Raw genomic sequence first — 23,218 nt, 5'->3', positions numbered from 1 at the left:
TATAGAAACTATTATAGATTAATATTTGTATTGCTTTAGAAAGACAATTCCACTGACTGGATCTGGTGGCCTACAATAAAGGCATTTGCAATACATATGCTAAAAAATAATATAATAAATGTATTCTTTATTCTATTCATGGACCTCGGTCATTTAAATGGCCTAATGATGAGACATGTAGGGGCTATTTTGCTGAAAACCTCAAACGTAATTTCATTCCTTGAAAGCAGAAGGATTACTTTTATACTATTCCAGGTATTCCTTAAAGAGGTAGGGTTTCAAGTGTCTCCAGAGCAGCGAATAGCTTTGACTGGGCTGAGCGGGAACTGTGCTTCTGTAGAGGTAGGGGGGCTAGCAGGCCAGAGGTGGATGAACGTAGTGCCCTCGTTTGGGTGTAGGGTCTGATCAGAGCCTGAAGGTAAGGAGGTGCCGTTCCCCTCACAGCTCCGTAGGCAAGCACCATGGTCTTGTAGTAGATGCGAGCCTCAACTGGAAGCCAGTGGAGTGTGCGGAGGTGCGGGGTGACATGAGAGAACTTGGGAAGGTTGAACACCAGACGGGCTGCAGCATTCTGGATAAGTTGTAGGGGTTTAATGGCACAGGCAGGGAGCCCAGCCAACAGCGAGTTGTAGTAATCCAGACGGGAGATGACAAGTGCCTGGATTAGGACCTGTGCCGCTTTCTGTGTAAGGTAGGGTCGTACTCTCCGAATGTTGTAGAGCATGAACCTGCAGGATCGGGTCACCGCTTTGATGTTATCGGAGAACGACAGGGTGTTGTCCAGGGTCACGCCAAGGTTCTTTGCACTCTGGGAGGAGGACACAATGGAGTTGTCAACCGTGATGGCGAGATCATGGAGTGGGCAGTCCTTCCCCGGGAGGAAGAGCAGCTCCGTCTTGCCGAGGTTCAGCTTGAGGTGGTGATCCGACATCCACACTGATTTGTCTGCCAGACATGCAGAGATGCGATTCGCCACCTGGTTATCAGAAGGGGGAAAGGAGAAAATAATTGTGTGTCGTCTGCGTAGTAATGATAGGAGAGACCATGTGAGGATATGACAGAGCCAAGTGACTTGGTGTATAGAGAGAATAGGAGAGGGCCTAGAACTAAGCCCTGGGGGACACCAGGGGTGAGAACACGTGGTGCGGAGACAGATTCTCGCAACGCCACCTGGTAGGAGCGACCTGTCAGGTAGGACGCAATCCAAGAGTGAGCAGCGCCGGAGATGCCCAACTCGGAGAGGGTGGAGAGGAGGATCTGATTGTTCACAGTATCAAAGGCAGCGGATACAGTGAGGGAAAAAAAGTATTTGATCCCCTGCTGATTTTGTACGTTTGCCCACTGACAAAGAAATGATCAGTCTATAATTGTAATGGTAGGTTTATTTGAACAGTGAGAGACAGAATAACAACAAAGAAATCCAGAAAAACGCATGTCAAAAATGTTATAAATTGATTTGCATTTTAATGAGGGAAATAAGTATTTGACCCCTCTGCAAAACATGACTTAGTACTTGGTGGCAAAACCCTTGTTGGCAATCACAGAGGTCAGACGTTTCTTGTAGTTGGCCACCAGGTTTGCACACATCTCAGGAGGGATTTTGTCCCACTCCTCTTTGCAGATCTTCTCCAAGTCATTAAGGTTTCGAGGCTGATGTTGGCAACTCGAACCTTCAGCTCCCTCCACAGATTTTCTATGGGATTAAGGTCTGGAGACTGGCTAGGCCACTCCAGGACCTTAATGTGCTTCTTCTTGAGCCACTCCTTTGTTGCCTTGGCCGTGTGTTTTGGGTCATTGTCATGCTGGAATACCCATCCACGACCCATTTTCAATGCCCTGGCTTAGGGAAGGAGGTTCTCACCCAAGATTTGATGGTACATGGCCCCGTCCATGGTCCCTTTGATGCGGTGAAGTTGTCCTGTCCCCTTAGCAGAAAAACACCCCCAAAGCATAATGTTTCCACCTCCATGTTTGACGGTGGGGATGGTGTTCTTGGGGTCATAGGCAGCATTCCTCCTCCTCCAAACACGGCGAGTTGAGTTGATGCCAAAGAGCTCCATTTTGGTCTCATCTGACCACATCACTTTCACCCAGTTCTCCTCTGAATCATTCAGATGTTCATTGGCAAACTTCAGACGGGCATGTATATGTGGTTTCTTGAGCAGGGGGACCTTGCGGGCGCTGCAGGATTTCAGTCCTTCATGGCGTAGTGTGTTACCAATTGTTTTCTTGGTGACTATGGTCCCAGCTGCCTTGAGACCATTGAGAAGATCCTCCCGTGTAGTTCTGGGCTGATTCCTCACTGTTCTCATGATCATTGCAACTCCACGAGGTGAGATCTTGCATGGATCCCCAGGCCGAGGGAGATTGACAGTTCTTTCGTGTTTCTTCCATTGGCGAATAATCGCACCAACTGTTGTCACCTTCTCACCAAGCTGCTTGGCGATGGTCTTGTAGCCCATTCCAGCCTTGTGTAGGTCTACAATCTTGTCCCTGACATCCTTGGAGAGCTCTTTGGTCTTGGCCATGGTGGAGAGTTTGGAATCTGATTGATTGATTGCTCCGTAACACAGAAGAGCAGTCTCAGTTGAATGACCAGTCTTGAAACCTGACTGATTTGGATCAAGAAGGTCATTCTGAGAGAGATAGCAGGAGAGTTGGCTAGAGACGGCACGCTCAAGAGTTTTGGAGAGAAAAGAAAGAAGGGATACTGGTCTGTAGTTGTTGACATCGGAGGGATCGAGTGTAGGTTTTTTGAGGAGGGGTGCAACTCTCGCTCTCTTGAAGACGGAAGGGACATGGCCAGCGGTCAAGGATGAGTTGATGAGCGAGGTGAGGTAAGGGAGAAGGTCTCCGGAAATGGCCTGGAGAAGATCGGAGGGGATAGGGTCAAGCGGGCAGGTTGTTGGGCGGCCGGCCGTCACAAGTCGCAAGATTTCATCTGGAGAGAGAGGGGAAAAAGAAGTCAAAGCATAAGGTAGGGCAGTGTGAGCAGGACCAGCGGTGTCATTTGACTTAATAAATGAGGATCGGATGTCGTCATCCTTCTTTTCAAAATGGTTGACGAAGTCATCCACAGAGAGGGAGGATGGAGGAGGAGGAGGAGGATTCAGCAGGGAGGAGAAGGTGGCAAAGAGCAAAGAGAACCTCCTTCCCTAAGCCCTCAAAATTGTCAAAGACTCCAGCCACCCTAGTCATAGACTGTTCTCTCTGCTACCGCACGGCAAGCGGTACCGGAGTGCCAAGTCTAGGTCCAAAAGACTTCTCAACAGCTTCTACCCCCAAGCCATAAGACTCCTGAACAGCTAATCATGGCTACCCGGACTATTTGCACTGCCCCCCCCACCCCATCCTTTTACGCTGCTGCTACTCTGTTAAGTATTTATGCATAGTCACTTTAACTCTACCCACATGTACATATTACCTCAACTACCTCAACTAGCCGGTGCCCCCCGCACATTGACTCTGCAACGGTACCCCCCTGTATATATAGCCTCCCTACTGTCACTTTATTTTACTGTATATATAGCCTCCCTACTGTCACTTTATTTTACTTCTGCTCTTTTTTTCTCAACACTTTTTTGTTGTTGTTGTTTTATTCTTACTTTTTTTGTTTAAAATAAATGCACTGTTGGTTAAGGGCTGTAAGTAAGCATTTCACTGCAATGTCTGCACCTGTTGTATTCGGCGCATGTGACCAATAAAATTTGATTTGATTTGATTTGATTAGGGTTAGAGGCAGAGGCTTGAAATTTAGAGTGGTAGAAAGTGGCTTTAGCAGCAGAAACAGAGGAAGAGAATGTAGAGAGGAGGGAGTGAAAAGATGACAGGTCCGCAGGGAGTTTAGTTTTCCTCCATTTTCGCTCGGCTGCCCGGAGCCCTCTTCTGTGAGCTCGCAATGAGTCGTCAAGCCACGGAGCAGGAGGGGAGGACCGAGCCGGCCGGGAGGATAGGGGACATAGAGAGTCAAAAGATGCAGAAAGGGAGGAGAGGAGGATTGAGGAGGCAGAATCAGGAGATCGGAGGGAGAAGGATTTAGCAGAGGGAAGAGATGATAGGATGGAAGAGGAGAGAGTAGCGGGAGAGAGAGAGCGAAGGTTGCGACGGCACATTACCATCTGAGTAGGGGCAGAGTGAGTAGTGTTGGAGGAGAGCGAGAGAGAAAAGGATACAAAGTAGTGGTCGGAGACTTGGAGGGGAGTTGCAGTGAGATTAGTAGAAGAACAGCATCTAGTAAAGATGAGGTCAAGTGTATTGCCTGCCTTGTGAGTAGGGGGGGACGGTGAGAGGGTGAGGTCAAAAGAGGAAAGGAGTGGAAAGAAGGAGGCAGAGAGAAATGAGTCAAAGGCAGATGTAGGGAGGTTAAAGTCGCCCAGAACTGTGAGGGGTGAGCCATCCTCAGGAAAGGAACTTATCAAGGCGTCAAGCTCATTGATGAACTCTCCAAGGGAACCTGGAGGGCGATAAATGACAAGGATGTTAAGCTTGAATGGGCTAGTGACAGCATGGAATTCAAATGAGGAGATAGACAGATGGGTCAGGGGGAAAAGAGAGAATGTCCACTTGGGAGAGATGAGGATTCCTGTGCCACCGCCGCACTGACCAGATGCTCTTGGGGTATGCGAGAACACATGATCAGACGAGGAAAGAGCAGTAGGAGTAGCACTGTTTTCTGTGGTAATCCATGTTTCCGTCAGCGCCAAGAAGTCGAGGGACTGGAGGGTAGCATAGGCTGAGATGAACTCTGCCTTGTTGCCAGCAGAACGGCAGTTCCAGAGGCTGCCGGAGACCTGGAACTCCACGTGGGTCGTGCGCGCAGGGACCACCAGATTAGAGTGGCAGCAGCCACGCGGTGTGAAGTGTTTGTATGGCCTGTGCAGAGAGGAGAGAACAGGGATAGACAGACACATAGTTGACAGGCTACAGAAAAGGCTAAAATAATGCTAAGGAGATCGGAATGAAATGAACTAAACATCTGGGAAAGCGAGAGAGCGGGGCCTCCCTCACTTACGTGTCACTGAAACACTCAAATATAACTCTCCCAACTTCCACTTTAGAAATTAATTGTTGTAAACTACAGCGGTTCAATGTTTTCTAGGAACAGACTCCAACTTAGTTTATTCAGCTAGCTAACTTGGTACAGTAGACAACCCTCACCTGGTTGTCTAGGTCTGAAAGAAGAAGAAGAAGAAGAAGAAGAAGAAGAAGAAGAAGAAGAAGAAGAAGAAGAAGAAGAAGAAGAAGAAGAAGAAGAAGAAGAAGAAGAAGAAGAAGAAGAAGAAGAAGAAGAAAAACGCAGACACTAGGCCCTCCATGGAATGAGTTTGACACCACTGCCCAACGTGATCGATCATATTTCTAATGTGGCTACCTATCCGTTTCAAAACGTTTTTTCTCTACTGAACACAACCCAGGGTTTCCCTTCAGCCATTCGACAATCTTTTGATGACGTTTACGGAAGTTAAAGCGCCTCTGATGTGGACAAAATGATCGGGGATCTCTTGATATTCGGGTAATGTTCGCCTTTTTTTATTATGAAACAAAACAAACAAACGACTTAATGAAGAGATTAATGCTATTTGAAAAACCAGGAAATGTGATGTTAAGCAATAGTGGTATTTTGTTTTAACCAGCCAGTGTGTAGTTTAATTGTTGTTCTTAGCAAGCTAACTAACGTAGCAGGCAGAAAAGAAAGCTAGCTATTACCACCTACGCCTGTGTGGCTGAGCAAGCCTAGTTAGCTACTTTCTTTGCCAGCTCATTAACGTTAGCTAGTTACAGTAGCCCAGTTGACTTGCTTAGTGCCAAAATTGGAGTTCGGTGCCATGTCATGTGCTATATTAGAAGTGATCATTTCTAACTATTTCTGTGTCCTCCTTTTTAGGACGTTACTCATGAATGCTGGTGCTGTGTTAAACTTCAAACTGTGAGTATGATACAATTTGAGTCTTGCCCTGAAGACATTGTGCTGGTTGTGCATGCTAACACTAGTAACAGCCAATATTGCTGGACCCCATATTATTTTTACTAGCTCATCAATACAAGACAAACAACACTGTCCTCTATTACAGAAAGAGAAAGGAGTCACATGGAGGATTTGGAGATGAACCTCGTGGACCAACTACAGGTGTGTGATACATGATGGTGCATTAAAAACCTCACCCCAGAAAACTTCACAGGGTAACTATCCATGAAAAAGTAGGGACACTCAAGAAGTCTGCATTGAGATAGATCATCTATTTTTCAAGAACATTAGGCTGTAGGCAGATATGGCTGATGTTTATGCTTTGTTTGTACACCTTCCTCTGAGCCTTTGAGTTGGTCTGAAGCACAATTGGTACACTCCATTGCATGATGGACATCAGCCCAATATTGGACTAAAGGCGCCTAACCTTACTCCTTATAGTACAAGAACCTTACATGTTCTCTTTAGAGGTGAATTGGCTCTTGCAGCCAAAACAGCCAAATACTCCATCTAAACGTGAATTGATTCTCAATTGCTGTATGGTTCTAGACACATAAAGCCCTCTACTTTCATATCACATCAAATTAATTTCACAAATGCAAAATATACTTACTGTTTTAACAGTTGCATCCAACAGTATTTTTCAGTGACAACACGTTTGTGGCGTCAGTCTTCCGTTTACAAGGTAGTTAGCATCGACGAATGGGCTAGATGGACAGGTCCATGAACACACAATGAAGCTCTCTATAGATCTGAAATGATGTCATGGCGTATTTGTTTTAGGTGACAACATCAGGGAGTTCCTCCTGAGTCTACGATACTTCCGGATCTTCATTGCCTTATGGAACATCTTCATGATGTTTTGCATGATTCTGTAAGTATCTGCCATCTTGTAGAGGGTAATCTATTTAAGCAATAAGGCCCGAGGGGGTGTGGTATGAGACCAATATACCACGGCTAAGGGCTGTTCTTAAGCACGACGCAACGCGGAGTGCCTGGATACAGCCCTTAGCCTTGGTATATTGGCCATATGCCACAAATCCCCAAGGTGCCTTATTGCTATTATAAACTGGTTACCAACGTAATTACAAGAGTAAAAATAAATGTTTTGTCATACCTGTGGTATATAGTCTGATATACCACGGCTTTCAGCCAATCAGCATTCAGGGCTTGAACCACCCAGTTTATAATAGTACTTTTCACACTGGGGTGCTTCTGTGCCTCAAAAGGTATACCCCATATTGACTATAATGTATTGTGAATTTATTGCCCATGTCTATTACACTTACAGATTGTTTGGATCGTGATCAACTTTGTTGTTGGATTGGGGACCCCTGCAACATCAAAAAAACACACTAAATATTCAATCTTTTTCGAGTTGAGATTCTTTGATGGGTTGCTCATGTCAGATCCTGCGACCCACGACCATTCTTTGCAGTTACCTTGTATGTATTTATATATCTCAATGTCTTGCCTGTACTTTTCAGTAAGAAGATTATTCTGCACAATATAACACTTATTCCTACATGTAGAGATTTGGACCTCCTTGTTTATTCAACTTCGAATATACGAAACATTGGAGTCTTGGCTGTTTTCTTCATACTTTTCAGTTCCTTTCAGGCTTTTACTATCTTATTTGAGTTGCTGACCTGTGTTTTATGGTCCTCATTTTCTTCTAAAACTTGTGAATACAATGAGAAAATATGTAAATCCACAACCATTTTAGACGTTTGATGTTTGTCGTACATAGGCCTTCTGATGTTACCAGCAGTAAGACTTCATTTCATCATTGCTTTGTTGCATACTTTTGACTATAATCTAGTTCTGTATAATAAACCTTTACTCTGAAATGCACTTGATGTTTTCATCTTACCTTTTTCATTTCTTCTTTTCCTTTCCTATTCTGGTATTTGAGTAGTGTTTCAGTGGTTCTCAACCTTATTTGGTTGCTGTACTTAATCGTGCACTGTTTAACACACACACACTCACTCACCTGTGTAAGCATGTCAAACATTTGTGCATTAAGACTTGATTCATCAATTAAATTAATGTGCATAGGCCTATATAGGCTACAGCTTTGACATTTTATCAGAATGTATTTGTTGGGCTCTACTGTTCATGCTAAATGTATTCAATTGAGACCTACAAAATGTTTAGTCTCAGACTAGACTTAACATAGTAAACGTAAATCCGTGACACTCATTAGATATGTTACGTTTGGTATGGTTACAGAAGACAGAAGGTTACTTAAGGCAAAAATGAAAGGAGGGTGGTTGGTCGGGTGTATAACGCAAACGTCTAGCAACCCAAAGGTTCCATGTTTGAATCTCATCACAGACAACTTAAGCATTTTAGCTAATTAGCAACTCTGCAACTATACTGAACAAAAATATAAATGCGACAATTTCAACGATTTTATTGAGTTACAGTTCATATAAGGAAATCAGTCAATATAAATAAATTCATTAGGCCCTAATTTGCAGGGCTGCAAAAATATAAACGCAACATGTAAAGTGTTGGTCCCATGTTTCATGAGCTGAAATGAAAGATCCCAGAAATGTTCCATATGCACAAAAAGCTTCTCTCAAATGTTGTGCACAAATTTGTTTACATCCTTGTTAGTGAGCATTTCTCCTTTGCCAAGATAATTAATCCACATGACCGGTGTGGCATATCAAGAATCTGATTAAACAGCATGATCATTACACAGGTGCACCTTGTTCTGGGGACAATAAAAGGCCACTCTAAAATGTGCAGTTTAGTCACACAACACAATGCCACAGATGTCTCAAGTTTTGAGGGAGCGTGCAATTGGCATGCTGACTGCAGGTATGTCTACCAGAGCTGTTGCCAGAGAATTTAATGTTAATTTCTCTACCATAAGCCACCTCCAACATCGTTTTAGAGAATTTGGCAGTACGTCCAACCTGTCTCACAAACGCAGACCACATGTAACCACGCCAGACCAGGACCTCCACATCCGGCTTCTTCACCTGCTGGATCATCTGAGACCAGCCACCCGGACAGCTGATGAAACTGAGGAGTAGTTCTGTCTGTAATAAAGCCCTTTTGTGGGGAAAAACTCATTATGATTGGCTGGGGCTGGCTTCCCAGTGGGTGGGCCTATGCCCCTGCCCAGTCGTGAAATACATAGATTAAGGCCTAATGAATTTATTTCAATTGACTGATTTCCTTATGATGATCTGTAACTCAGTAAAATTGTTGAAATTGTTGCGTTTATATTTCTGTTCAGTATACATACAGAATAATACGGGCGGCAGGTAGCTTAGTGGGTAAGAGCGTTGTGCCAGTAACCGAAAGGTCGCTGGTTCTAATCCCCGAGCCGACTAGGTGAAAAATCTGTCGATGTGCCCTTGAGCAAGGCACTTAACCCTAATTGCTCCTGTAAGTCGCTCTGGATAAGAGCGTCTGCTAAATGACAAAAAATTATTAAAAATTTATTATTTAAATTAAATTATAATACGAAATGCTCTGAGACCACGTTGTCCAGCTAGTGTTTGGTTACACATCCATAATGCAATATGACAACCCAGTAATGAAACTGAAGGTATTCAAAAATAATACCTGCTAATGTTGATACATTCACATTCACAGTCGATGGCAGTGTACGTGGTGACAACAACATCTGACGTTTCTGTGTTACAAAATTTCCCACCATGCACCAGGAGAGCGTTTTTCAACAGCAGAGAAATCGATGTTGAAAGACCACTGCCACAGCGTTGGGTACTGCCGAAGAGGCAGTCGGACACATGAGTATTTGGAAGATCCTTTATCTGGAGATAGTTATTCATTGCGAAATACATGAATACACCTGGACAAACAATAAAGCGCCATAGAATATGGGGCTTTATTTACTAGCACATATCCCGAAAGGCCTGTGAGTGTCTGTAAGTCACCCACCCGTCTTTTCGGAGGATTCCTCTCCCCTGTCAAACGTTACTGTACTGATCCGCACCACTGCCAGGCAATGACAGCGGCTACGGCAACTCCGCAGCAGATGAGAGACCGGCTGATGCAGGCCATCGATGGCCAAAGCAATGTGAGTTAACGTAATGTTTCAACCAATTTTAAGTGCCTGTTCCCACAATTGCAATGGTTCCCTATTGTGAAGTTTTATGACAAACGTCGACATCTAACGTTAGCTAACTACAGTAGCTAGCTAGTTAACGTTATCTGAGCCAGTGTGGTAGCCTGGTAGCTGACGCGCGTTAGTTAGCTGGAAGCCTGCTAGCTAAATCTAAGAGTTTGTTAGATGAGCTAAGTAAATACTAGTTACTAAGATAGTTAATTAGCTGTGTAGTAGCTAGTTAGCTAAACACACTGGACTCTGGACTGTCCCCCAGCATCTTGATAGCCTCGTATAAACAATACCGCTGTTTTGCTAGCGAACTATTCGTGTAAGCTCGCGAGATCAGGCGGCTTGCAAGGCTAGCATGTTGACATATTCGGTTCTCAACCAATAGTATAAATCAATCAATGTTCTCAACCGTTATTATAATTCAGTGTTTTCAACCTGTCTCAGTTATGCTATTAAAACTAACTAGCTGCCTACCTGTCATTTAGCACAGCTAGCTAGTTCGTTTTGACATTCGAAGCTTAATGTTAGCTAACTAGAAAGCAAGCTAACTACACTGAACAAAAATATAAACACAACATGTAAAGTGTTGGTCCCATGTTTCATGAGCTGAAATAAAAGATCCCAGAAATGTTCCATACCCACAAAAAGCTTATTTCTCTCAAATGTTGTGCACAAATTTGTTTACATCCCTGTTAGTGAGCATTTCACCTTTGCCAAGATAATCCATCCATCTGACAGGTGTGGCATATCAAGAAGCTGATTAAACAGCTTGATCATTACACAGGTGCAACTTGTGCTAGGGACAATAAAAGGGCATTTTAAAATGTGCAGTTTTGTCACACAGCACAATGCCACAGATGTCTCAAGTTTTGAGGGAGCATGCAATTGGCATGCTGACTGCAGGAATGTCCACCAGAACTGTTGCCAGAGAATTGAATGTTCATTTTTATACCATAAGCCGCCTCTAACGTCATTTTAGAGAATGTGACAGTACGTCCAACTGGCCTCACAACCGCAGACCACGTGTATGGCGCCGTGTGGGAGAGCGGTTTGCTTATGTCAATGTTGTGAAGACCGTGCCCATGGTGGGGTTATGGTATGGGCAGGCAGGCATAAGCTACGGACAATGAACACAATTGCATTTTATCGATGACAATTTGAATGCTCAAAAATACCATGACGAGATCCTGAGGCCCATTGTGAGGCCCATTTTTTTTTTTTTTATGGTATCTGTGACCAACTGATGCATATCTGTATTCCCAGTCATGTGAAATCCATAGATTAGGGCTTAATGAATTTATTTCAATTGACTGATTTCCTCAAATGAACTTTAACTCAGTAAAATCAATGAAATTGTTGCATGTTGCGTTTCTTTTTGTTCAGTATAGTTAGATGTTGGGAACAGTACTGTTGCTTAAGTTGCCACTTAACTGGAGTTTAGTCCGCTACCCTTTTACTGACTTAAGTTAGGACCAAGCAGACTGGTGAGTGTGGACATCCAGCTAGTGCTGCTTACTAGGCACTGCAGCTAGCTAACCAGCTAACTAAGTAGAAGAATGACCTGACCTTAACCTAGCACCAACGTCAGCAATGCCTTTGGTAATCACATATAATGTAGACCCATGGGGCGGTGCACAATTGGCCCAGCGTCGTCCAGAGTAGGGGAGGGAATGGCCAGCAGGGATGTAGCTCAGTTGGTAGAGCATGGCGTTTGCAACGCCAGGGTTGTGGGTTCGATTCCCATGGGGGGCCAGTATGAAAAAAATTAAATAATGTATGCACTCACTAACTGTAAGTCGCTCTGGATAAGAGTGTCTGCTAAATGACTAAAATGTAAATGTTAATGTAATTAGCTACCTGTAGCATTCACACCTACAGTCACAGTGATTAGGCCTATTACCCAGTAAAGAGAATTTGACAGACAGACAAGAATGTTTAAATTGAAAGGGCACAAAACACATATTCAGCACAGCCAGACTTGGATCAGTTTGTATTGTAGGCTTAGTATGGGTGCCATCAGTCACAAAGGCCCATCTACTTGTATGTTCATTATGTGATTAACGAAGTGTTCTCATGAAAGAAATGGCTGAGGCAACCAAAAGTGTTGTTTAAGTGACAACACATTACAAGGCTGCTTGCCAAGTCTGTTGGTCAAGACTTGTTGCCTACGGTCTGTAGCCTACCTGTCATCATAGGCATTAGTGCTGAGCAATTTAGTGCTTTTTGAAGTCGGTTCGATTAAAAAATATATATCACGTATTTCTGTTTAACATTATTTTGTACATGCATTATGAAATAATAACATTAAATGATAAGAGCTTTTTAATGTAAATTCCAAAGCCAAAAATAGTGAAAATGAAAATATTGCATTGTCTATGTCAGGTCTACATAGAAAAATAGGAAATTACTATGAAATAATAAAATATTTCAGTTGTGTATATTACTTCGTTTTATTTGATTTTATTATTTTTCATTCCTTAAAGTAATCTCTTCTCGGCTCAGGCAGTAGCAGCCAGACAACCATACTGTACTGTCTAAGTACTGTATGCTGCAGAGATGTCAGACCATAATTTTACTAGTTTTTCAAAGTAGATAAGGCATACTTTCACCAGTTGTGTAAAGTACTACTTAAGTAGTTTTTTGGGGTATCTGTACTTTACTTTACTATTTATATTTTTGACAATTTTTACTTCACTACATTCCTAAAGAAAATAATGTACTTTTTACTCCATACATTTTCCCTGACACCCAAAAGTACTTGTTACATTTTGAATGCTTAGCGGGACAGGAAAATGGTCCAATTCACACACTTATTAAGAGAACATCTCTACTGCCTCTGATCTGGCGGACTCACTAAACATAAATGCTTCATTTGTAAATTATGCCTGAGTGTTGGAGCGTGTCCCTGGCTATCCATAATTTAAAAAACACATTGTGCTGTCAGGTGTGCTTAATATAAGGAATTTGAAATCATTTATACTTTTACTTTTGATACTTAAGTATATTTAAAACCAAATACTTTTAGACTTTTACTCAAGTAGTATTTTACTGGGTGAATTTTACTTGAGTTATTTTCTATTAAGTTAACTTTACATTTACTCAAGTATGATAATTGGGTACTTTTTCCACAACTGACTTTCACGAACTGTCTCTATCCCTCTCTCGTCGTAGTGTTGTGTACATTCCGCTCTCATGCGGCGGTGTTTGCGGTCTGTGTGTATCTTACCTAACGGAGCAGGCGTAAAAGTGTATTTACTTTGAGCCGGAAAAGAACAGCCGCAATGGATTATGGCCATTGTAGTTAATTACCACGTTTGTGCGCTGAACTAGGTTGAATATTTGCTTATGGAAAACTACAACTCCCATCAGCCCAGCGTCTCATATCTTGACTTTAATTTTTCTCGTGAACGAGAAACGGGGTCATGGCTAGAAGGGATTCCAGCTTTTGTCAAATTAACGTCATATTTTACTTTTCGCAGCAGGTTAGAATAATTAGGTCAAGGTTAGGAAAAGGTTTAGGGTTAGCTCAAATACAAACACTTCAATTTTTGACGTTACTTTGACAAAATACAAACATTTCAAATTTTGACGTTACTTTGACAAAAGCTGGAGTCTTTCTAGCCATATCTGAGAAACGGCGTGAGCAAAAAACGACCTAAATGGAATTGAAGTTATTGAACCATTGTTGGTCAATTATTTGTTTCAGTGCTCCTGGTCTAAGCGCAGTGGTCTAAGGCACTGCATCGCAGTGCTAACTGTGCCACTAGGAGAGCTAACTGTGGAGAGCTAACTGTGCTCTCCTGGTTCGAATCCGGGCTCTGTCGCAGCCGGCCGCGACCGGGAGACTCATGGGCGGCGCACAATTGGCCCAGCGTCGTCCAGGGTATTATTATTATTATTTTTTTTATTTTTTTTTGTTCACCTTTATTTAACCAGGTAAGCCAGTTGAAAACAGGTTCTCATTTACAACTGCGACCTGGCCAAGATAAAGCAAAGCAGTGCAATAAAAACAACACAGAGTTACATATGGGGTAAAAAACATAAAGTCAAAAATACAACAGAAAATATATATACAGTGTGTGCAAATGTAGCAAGTTATGGAGGTAAGGCAATAAATAGGCTATAGTGCAAAATAATTACAATAGTATTAACACTGGAATGCTAGATGTGCAAGAGATTATGTGCAAATAGAGATACTGGGGTGCAAAAGAGCAAAATAAATAACAATATAGGGATGAGGTAGTTGGGTGGGCTAATTTCAGATGGGCTGTGTACAGGTGCAGTGATCGGTAAGGTGCTCTGACAACTGATGCTTAAAGTTATTGAGGGAGATAAGAGTCTCCAGCTTCAGAGATTTTTGCAATTCGTTCCAGTCATTGGCAGCAGAGAACTGGAAGGAATGGCGGCCAAAGGAGGTGTTGGCTTTGGGAATGACCAGTGAGATATACCTGCTGGAGCGCAGACTACGGGTGGGTGCTGCTATGGTGACCAATGAGCTAAGCTAAGGCAGGGATTTGCCTAGCAGTGATTTATAGATGGCCTGGAGCCAGTGGGTTTGACGACGAACATGTAGTGAGGACCAGCCAACAAGAGCGTACAGGTCACAGTGGTGGGTAGTGTATGGGGCTTTGGAGACAAAACGGATGGCATTGTGATAGACTACATCCAATTTGCTGAGTAGAGTGTTGGAGGCTATTTTGTAAATGACATCGCCGAAGTCAAGGATCGGTAGGATAGTCAGTTTTAAGAGGGCATGTTTGGCAGCATGAGTGAAGGAGGCTTTGTTGCGAAATAGGAAGCCGATTCTAGATTTAACTTTGGATTGGAGATTCTTTATGTGAGTCTGGAAGTTGAGTTTACAGTCTAACCAGACACCTAGGTATTTGTAGTTGTCCACATACTCTAGGTCAGACCCGTCGAGAGTGGTGATTCTAGTCGGGTGGGCGGGTGCCAGCAGCGTTCGATTGAAAAGCATGCATTTAGTTTTACTAGTGTTTAAGAGCAGTTGGAGGCTACTGAAGGAGTGTTGTATGGCATTGAAGCTCGTTTGGAGGTTTGTTAACAGTGTCCAATGAAGGGCCAGATGTATACAAAATGGTGTCGTCTGCGTAGAGGTGGATCTGAGAGTCACCAGCAGCAAGAGCGACATCATTGATATACACGGAGAAAAGTGTCGGCCCAAGAATTGAACCCTGTGGCACCCCCATAGAGACTGCCATAGGTCCAGACAACAGGCCCTCCGATTTGACACACTGAACTCTATCTGAGAAGTAGTTGGTGAACCAGGCGAGGCAGTCATTTGAGAAACCAAGGCTATTTAGTCTGCCAATAAGAATGCGGTGGTTGACAGAGTCGAAAGCCTTGGCCAGGTCGATGAAGACGGCTGCACAGTACTGTCTATTATCAATCGCGGTTATAATATCGTTTAGGACCTTGAGCGTGGCTGAAGTGCACCCATGACCAGCTCGAAACCGGATTGCATAGCGGAGAAGGTACGGTGGGATTCGAAATGGTCGGTGATCTGTTTGTTAACTTGGCTTTCAAATACTTTCGAAAGGCAGGGCAGGATGGATATAGGTCTGTAGCAGTTTGGATCTAGAGTGTCACCCCCCTTTGAAGAGGGGGATGACCGCGGCAGCTTTCCAATCTCTAGGGATCTCAGACGTTATGAAAGAGAGGTTGAACAGACTAGTAATAGGGGTTGCGACAATTTCGGCGGCTAGTTTTAGAAAGAAAGGGTCCAGATTGTCTAGCCCAGCTGATTTGTAGGGGTCCAGATTTTGCAGCGCTTTCAAAACATCAGCTGTATGAATTTGTGTGAAGGAGAAGCGGGGGGGCATGGGCAAGTTGCAGCAGAGGGTGCAGAGTTGGTGGCCGGGGTAGTGGTAGCCAGATGGAAAGCATGGCCAGCTGTAGCAAAATGCTTGTTGAAATTCTCGATTATTGTAGATTTATCGGTGGTGATAGTGTTTCCTAGCCTCAGTGCAGTGGGCAGCTGGGAGGAAGTGCTCTTATTCTCCATGGACTTTACAGTGTCCCAAAACTTTTTGGAGTTAGTGCTACAGGATGCAAATTTCTGTTTGAAAAAGTTAGCCTTTGCTTTCCTGACTGCTTGTGTATATTGGTTCCTAACTTCCCTGAAAAGTTGCATATCGCGGGGGCTATTTGATGCTAATGCTGTACGCCACAGGATGTTTTTGTGCTGGTCAAGGGCAGTCAAGTCTGAGGAGAACCAGGGGCTATATCGGTTCTTAGTTCTGTATTTTTTGAATGGGGCATGTTTATTTAAGATTGAGAGGAAATTACTTTTAAGGAACAACCAGGCATCCTCTACTGACGGAATGAGATCTATATCCATCCAGGATACCTGGGCCAGGTCAATTAGGAAGGCCTGCTCGCTAAAGTGTTTTAGGGAGCGTTTGACAGTGATGAGGGTGGTCGTTTGACCGCGGACCCGTTACGGACGCAGGCAGTAAGGCAGTGATCGCTGAGATCCTGGTTGAAGACAGCTGAGGTGTATTTAGAGGGTATGTTAGTCAGGATGATATCTATGAGGGTACCCATGTTTACGGATTTAGGGTTGTACCTGGTAGGTTCGTTGATAATTTGCGTGAGGTTGAGGGCATCTAGTTTGGATTGTAGGATGGCTGGGGGATTAAGCATATCCCAATTTAGGTCACCAAACAGTACGAACTCTGAGGATAAATGGGGGGCAATCAATTCACATATGGTGTCCAGGGCACAGCTGGGGGCTGAGGGGGGTCTGTAGCAAGGGAAGGGAATGGACGGGAAGGGAGGGAATGGCCGGCAGGGATGTAGCTCAGTTGATAGAGCATGGCGTTTGCAACGCCAGGGTTGTGGGTTTGATTCCCACAGGGGGCCAGTATAGAAAAAACATGTATTCACTAACTGTAAGTCGCTCTGGATAAGAGCGTCTGCTAAATGACTAAAATGTAAATGTAATGATAACCGAACCCCCCCCTAAAATGTTGGTTAATCACTCAGCACTAATAGTCATACACTGCTGAAAATAACCTCTCTCTGCCAAGGCTTACAGCATAATATTCATTGAGCCAATTCAGAGCACAGATTTGATCTGTTTTTATTTTATATATATATATATACTGAAATGGTGTATAAACACTTTTAGTTGAACTTGAACAGATCTTGCACAAAACCCCCTTATTGATGAGCCAAGTTTTTTGAAAATTAATAAACCTAGCCAGTCAGATTTAGTGGATTGGGTAAGATTCGCCTAATAATGCACCTTACTGGTATGACTAGAATGGCTAACATTTGCATGTATATTCTCAGTTTTGTCATCTCAAACTGCTATCGGTTTACATCCCCGGTACAGGTGCACATCTGAAAGTCCATTCAAATTTAGCTATATGCTGTTGTCGTCCACATTTTGCAGGGGAAATCGCTGTGGGGTGCTAATCTGAATAACAGCCGTTTGTATTTGATAATCAACAAAAGTAAATTCATCAGTGAGAATTCTGTTATACAGAGATGGCTACACCATGGACATCTTGATAGGCTACTGACAGACTACTATTTGCATTGTACAAGTGGTTTTGGCTGTGTAGGCTAATGTTTGGGGGGGGGGTACATCCATACATCCATTGATCTGAGGAACCGATCCGTTAGGCATCATCTATTTTTGTTCGTTTTTTTTAAGAAACTCAGTCCAGCTTTCAACATACTCTTGAAAGTTGTAATAGTAAAATGCACAAGGTGCAATTTCGAAATTAGGTAGTGTATCATTAGTTTTCCTCTTGTCATGTCAGTCGAGTACCCCCAACAGTACACATTTTTATTGTAACCCTGGACAAGCACACCTAATTCAACTTGACAAATAATCATCAAGCCCTCAAAGAGTTTAATGAGGTGTGTTTGTCAATGGCTACAACGAAACTGTGTACTGTTGGGGGTAATCGAGGACCAGGGTGGGGAAACACTGCCTTAGATGGCTATTTATAACTTATCAGAAATGTCCAGATCAACAAATCAATCAACAAATATCCAAATGTCTCATCTGTCTTTGTAAAGAGTAATTGGGGGTTTTCCTCTGGCCATTTTATGTCTTTCTTTATTAGTTTAACATGATTTGATGTTTACTTTCCAGCAGATCTGCAACATGGTGGCTGTAATGGAGGTCATTTCCTATTTGGAGAAATATCCCATCACCAAGGAAGCACTTGAGGTAGGTAACGCTAGGGGCAAATATGCATATGTGTCAGCTCTTGGAAATATATGTTGTAAAGATGGGGTTTTTACTAAAAAAACCTTCCTGTTCTTCCTCAAGGAAACCCGCCTTGGCAAGCTGATCAATGACGTAAGGAAAAAGACAAAGGATGAGGATCTCGCCAAGCGTGCAAAGAAGCTCCTGCGCACCTGGCAGAAGCTAATTGAGCCTGGGCAGAGTGAGTCACTATCCAAGGCGTATATGGGTCCGCCAGGCGCTGCCAACGGTGGTATGCATCCATGCCGGACGGACGTCTCCCCTCCAGCTACCATCCCACCTTCAGGTAAAATGGTTCCGGAGCTCAAGAGTAGAAATGACTTCAACAACCGTTACTCCCCCAAAGCGGAAAAGTCGGGCAACCGAAAACGCAAGGTGGAGCAGAGGGACAGACATCACATACCAGTGAAAATCTCCAAAACAACCGCCTATGAAAGAACACAAAACTCACAACTGCCAACAAATGGAATTGGGCCAAGCCCTGAGGCTTTTACGGACACATTTGACCCTCATGCACATCTGAAATCAGACAAGGATGGTGCTGAGCATCTTGACATTGACAGGCTCAACAAAATCCCTGTCAACGCCGTCAAACCTCACCCTAGCTCACCGGGACTCGCCAAACCTCCTAGCACTTCCGCATTGCTCAAAACTGCTGTTTTGCAACAGCAGGGCAAAATGGACCTGGCTGTCTCAGGAGGGGGGCCGCATCAGCCCAAAAGCCCCCGCAGCAACTCGTATAGTCCCAGAAGTACGAAACAGGACACAGTAGTTAAACTGTCTACGCCCAAATCAACGACTCTACTGAGCCCTGCTCAGAGCCCCAGGGTTATGGACAGCTCTAGACTGGTGCCCTCTCCTTTGCGTTCTCCACAGCTTTTAACATCATGTATCCAGGGTTCCCTCACTGTTGGGCCTCTGCCTACAGAGTCCGCCCTTCATTGGGACGGACCATCAGACTTGGACCAACGTCTTCAGCAAAGTACCAGGAGACCCGACTCGCTGCACAACTCCAAAGCCTCGTCCCACAGCGAGGAGGTGAAGGCAGAGGGCGATGGTGCTGTCTCTAGCACAGAGAGAAAGAGAAAGAAATACAGGTCCAGAGACTATACAGTGAACTTGGGTGGGCAGCCCACGGAAGAGACCACAAAGCCATGTAGGTTAAAAGACCGTAGACTTACGTTTGACCCTGTAACAGGGCAGATCAAACCCTCGACCCACAAAGAGTTTTACCCGGAACAGGAGGCTACAGTGGCTCCGGTCACACCAGAACTTCCTCGGACAGAACTGCTCAAGCAGAACCAATGTGCACAGAATACCCCTGTTACTCCAAGTCCCTTTCAACAGACCAACTGGAAAGAGCTGTCGAGGAATGAAATCATCCAGTCCTACCTTAACCGTCAAAGCAATGTGCTCACATCGTCTGGGGCTCAAACCTCGGGGGCAAACTTTATGTCTGAGTACTTGAAACATGAGGAACATCATATCAAAGAGGGCAGAAAAAAACACATGCTGGTACCAAATATCCCTGAGACGGACTTACCAGGGGTGAGCCGAGAGGTCACAAACGAGGATCTCAACAGAATACACAAGGAGCACTGGCCTGGGGTGAACGGTTGCTATGACACAAAGGACAACTGGTATGATTGGACGGAGTGCATTTCCTTAGACTCACATGGGGATGAGAGCAAGCTGAACATCCTGCCATATGTCTGCCTGGACTGAGTTTAATGAGCTGTGGCTTCAAGAGGGAAAAATAGCACCTTCCTTGGCTGAGTGCAAAAAAGACAATTATCAATGGGAGAACCTGCTCACTCCTTTGCAGAGGTGGTGTAAGAGAGGCCCTGATTATTGTGCTGCTCCCATTAAAAGCAATCGCTGATCAGTGTTGGATGGGAGACAGATCAGCTGTAGCATCACTGAAGTTCTTTGAGTGGAATGGGTCCATGCATTGTCTGCCAAATGCTAAGAGTTTAAGGTGCCCAGTAACTTCAAGTATGGAACCTGTTTGGCAGGTACAAGCTGGCAAAGAGAATGAAACGTGTGGTTATATCAAGTATGCATTTATTTATCTCTACTTATTCTCTTCTTTATTTTGTTAGTTACATAAATGTGCAACAAACAAAAAAATCATCCACATCACTTATTCAATCAGTTCTGCTTGTCAGATAAGGTAAAACAGAGTTTTGCATATTTTCTCCAAAAAATAGTTTACAGTAGCAACATTCCATAACACCATAAAACTAGAATGGTTATTGCACCAACACTAACATCTTAATATACAGGGAAAAAATGACACATTATGGAAATGTGCGAGTTAATAGCATTTTCTTTATCTTTGCCTTTATTCCTGTTTCTAGGTAGTAAAATACACTACCGGTCAAAAGTTTTAGAACACCTACTCATTCAAGGGTTTTTCTTTATTTTGACTATTTTCTACATTGTAGAATAATAGTGAAGACATCAAAACTATTAAATAACTCCTATGGAATCATGTAGGAACCAAAAAAGTGTTAAACAAATCAAAATATATTTTATATTTGAGATTCTTCAAATAGCCACCCTTTGCCTTGATGACAGCTCTGCACACGCTTGGCATTCTCTCAATCAGCTTCATGAGGTAGTCACCTGGAATGCATTTCAATTAACAGGTGTGCCTTGTTAAAAGTTAATTTGTGGAATTTCTTTCCTTCTTAATGCGTTTGAGCCAATCAGTTGTGTTGCGATAAGGTAGGGGTGGTATACAGAAGATAGCCTTATTTGGTAAAAGACCAAGTAAATATTATGGCAAAAACCACTCAAATAAGCAAAGAGAAATGACAGTCCATCATTACTTTAAGACATGAAGGTCAGTTAAAACGGAACATTTCAAGAACTTTGAACGTTTCTTCAAGTGCAGTCGCAAAAACCATCAAGCGCTATGATAAACTGGCTCTCATGAGGACCGCCACAGGAATGGAAGACCCAGAGTTACCACTGATGCAGAGGATAAGTTCATTAGAGTTACCAGCCTCAGAAATTGCAGTCCAAATAAATGCTTCAGGGTTCAAGTAACAGACACATCTCAACTTCAACTGTTCAGAGGAAACTGTGTAAATCAGGCCTTCATGGTCAAATTGCTGCAAAGAAACCACTACTAAAGGACACCAATAAGAAGAAGACTTGCTTGGGCCAAGAAACACGAGCAATGGACATTAGACCGGTGGAAATTTGTCCTTTGGTCTCGAGTCCAAATTGGAGATGTTTGGTTCCAACCGCTGTGTCTTTGTGAGACGCGATGTGGGTGAACGGATGATCGCCGCATGTGCATTTCCCACCGTAAAGCATGGAGGAGGTGGTATGGTGTGGGGGTGCTTTGCTGGTGACACTGTCTGTGATTTATTTAGAATTTAACCAGCATGGCTACCACAGCATTCTGCAGCGATACGCCATCCCATCTTGTTTGGACTTAGTGGGACTATCATTTATTTTTCAACAGGACAATGACCCAACACACCTTCAGGCTGTGTAAGGGCTATTTTACCAAGAAGGAGAGTGATGGAGTGCTGCATCAGATGACCTGACCTCCACAATCCCCCGACCTCAACCAAATTGAGATGGTTTGGGATGAGTCGGACCGCAGAGTGAAGGAAAAGCAGCCAACAAGTGCTCAGCATATGTGGGAACTCCTTCAAGACTGTTGGAAAAGCATTCCAGGTGAAGCTGGTTGAGAGAATGCCAAGAGTGTGCAAAGCTGTCATCAAGGCAAATGGTGGCTATTTTGAAGAATCTCAAATATAAAATATATTTTGGTTTGTTTAACACTTTTTTTGGTTACTACATGATTCCATATGTGTTATTTCACAGTTTTGATGTCTTCACTATTATTCTACAATGTAGAAAACAGTAAAAAAGTATATAATAACCTTGAATGAGTAGGTGTTCTAAAACGTTTGACCGGTAGTATATATGAATTCTAATGGCAAAGCAGATGATGCTACAACATTGCAATTGTGAGGAAAAACTGAAAAATAAATTGTTTATATGCTGGAAATATACTTGTTACCATTCCTTTAGATATTGTTTGCCTTATGGAAAACAATGTTTTTCCTCAAACGGAGCCTTAGTGAATGTACAGAAATTTGCCTTTTGTGTTCAGGAATGCAGAAGAGAACATATTTGCTACTTAAGTCCTTTTTTTAAATGGACAAGTTGATACAGTATGTGTTAATAAAAAATACAAAAATGCATAAATTGTGAGTGTCTCTCCCTTTTAGTGGAACTGTGTGCCTCAGGACACACTTTCTTGCCTTTTTGCAAACATCTCAGTACAGACGAGCGCATCAGCAGTGGCTCTACTTTTAAACTCAATATCCACATTGTAAGCAGTAAAAGGAACTATTTTGAGCCCGTCTTTCTCAAAGTAGCCTACAACATACCTGTGACTTTAATGCGCTATCCAGATGAAAATTTTTGATAATTTCCCACGTTTCTGAGTCCCTGGTATAGAACGTCCTCTGGTGGAGGAGGACCTACTATCGCTGCACTACAGTTGGAAATGTTTAAGTTATGTTAGCCCCATAAAAAATATGCAAAATAAATACAAAAAATTGTATTCAGTAAATATCTACAACACTGGAGGTTTCTTTAATAGTAAATATTGGTATGGACAGCCAGACATAAACGATGTTTGTTTTTTAAAAAGTAAAACAAGTTCATAACCCTTTCAGTCGGCAGCTACACAGCCATATGAGCTGCAACATGATAACACGTGGAAGTGTTTAATGGTGCATGGTAAATATGTCTATCACAGGTGTCAAACTCATTCCACGGAGGGCCGAGTGTCTGCGGGTTTTCGCTCCTCCCTTCTACTTGAATGATGAATTAAGGGCACTAATTAGTAAGGAACTCCGACACCTTGTCTGGGACT

At 43.2% G+C, this 23,218-nt stretch overlaps 2 protein-coding genes across 3 annotated transcripts; both read left to right on the top strand.

Annotated features, from left to right (window-relative positions):
* Nucleotides 1-5,402: 5,402 nt before the first annotated feature.
* Nucleotides 5,403-7,819, top strand: smim7 (small integral membrane protein 7). Its single transcript, XM_041891089.2, has 5 exons — nt 5,403-5,512; nt 5,885-5,926; nt 6,072-6,127; nt 6,749-6,839; nt 7,257-7,819. The coding sequence occupies exons 1-5, from the start codon at nt 5,487-5,489 to the stop codon at nt 7,270-7,272; spliced, it is 231 nt and encodes a 76-aa protein (XP_041747023.1). The 5' UTR covers nt 5,403-5,486; the 3' UTR covers nt 7,273-7,819.
* A 1,862-nt stretch (nt 7,820-9,681) lies between these two features.
* LOC121576862 (mediator of RNA polymerase II transcription subunit 26-like) lies at nt 9,682-20,745 on the top strand. 2 transcript variants are annotated; one of them, XM_041890408.1, is made up of 3 exons: nt 9,682-10,025; nt 18,196-18,270; nt 18,373-20,745. In XM_041890408.1, the coding sequence occupies exons 1-3, from the start codon at nt 9,954-9,956 to the stop codon at nt 20,032-20,034; spliced, it is 1,809 nt and encodes a 602-aa protein (XP_041746342.1). In that variant the 5' UTR covers nt 9,682-9,953; the 3' UTR covers nt 20,035-20,745. The 2 variants fall into 2 exon arrangements, with proteins under 2 accessions (XP_041746342.1, XP_041746341.1); XM_041890407.1 differs by having other exon boundaries at nt 18,193-18,270.
* Nucleotides 20,746-23,218: the final 2,473 nt, after the last annotated feature.

Source organism: Coregonus clupeaformis, chromosome 11 (assembly GCF_020615455.1).
Source record: "Coregonus clupeaformis isolate EN_2021a chromosome 11, ASM2061545v1, whole genome shotgun sequence".
Lineage (NCBI taxonomy): Eukaryota > Metazoa > Chordata > Actinopteri > Salmoniformes > Salmonidae > Coregonus > Coregonus clupeaformis.
The sequence above is the reverse complement of the archived record's forward strand: the minus strand, read 5'-3'. Positions and strand labels throughout refer to the sequence as shown.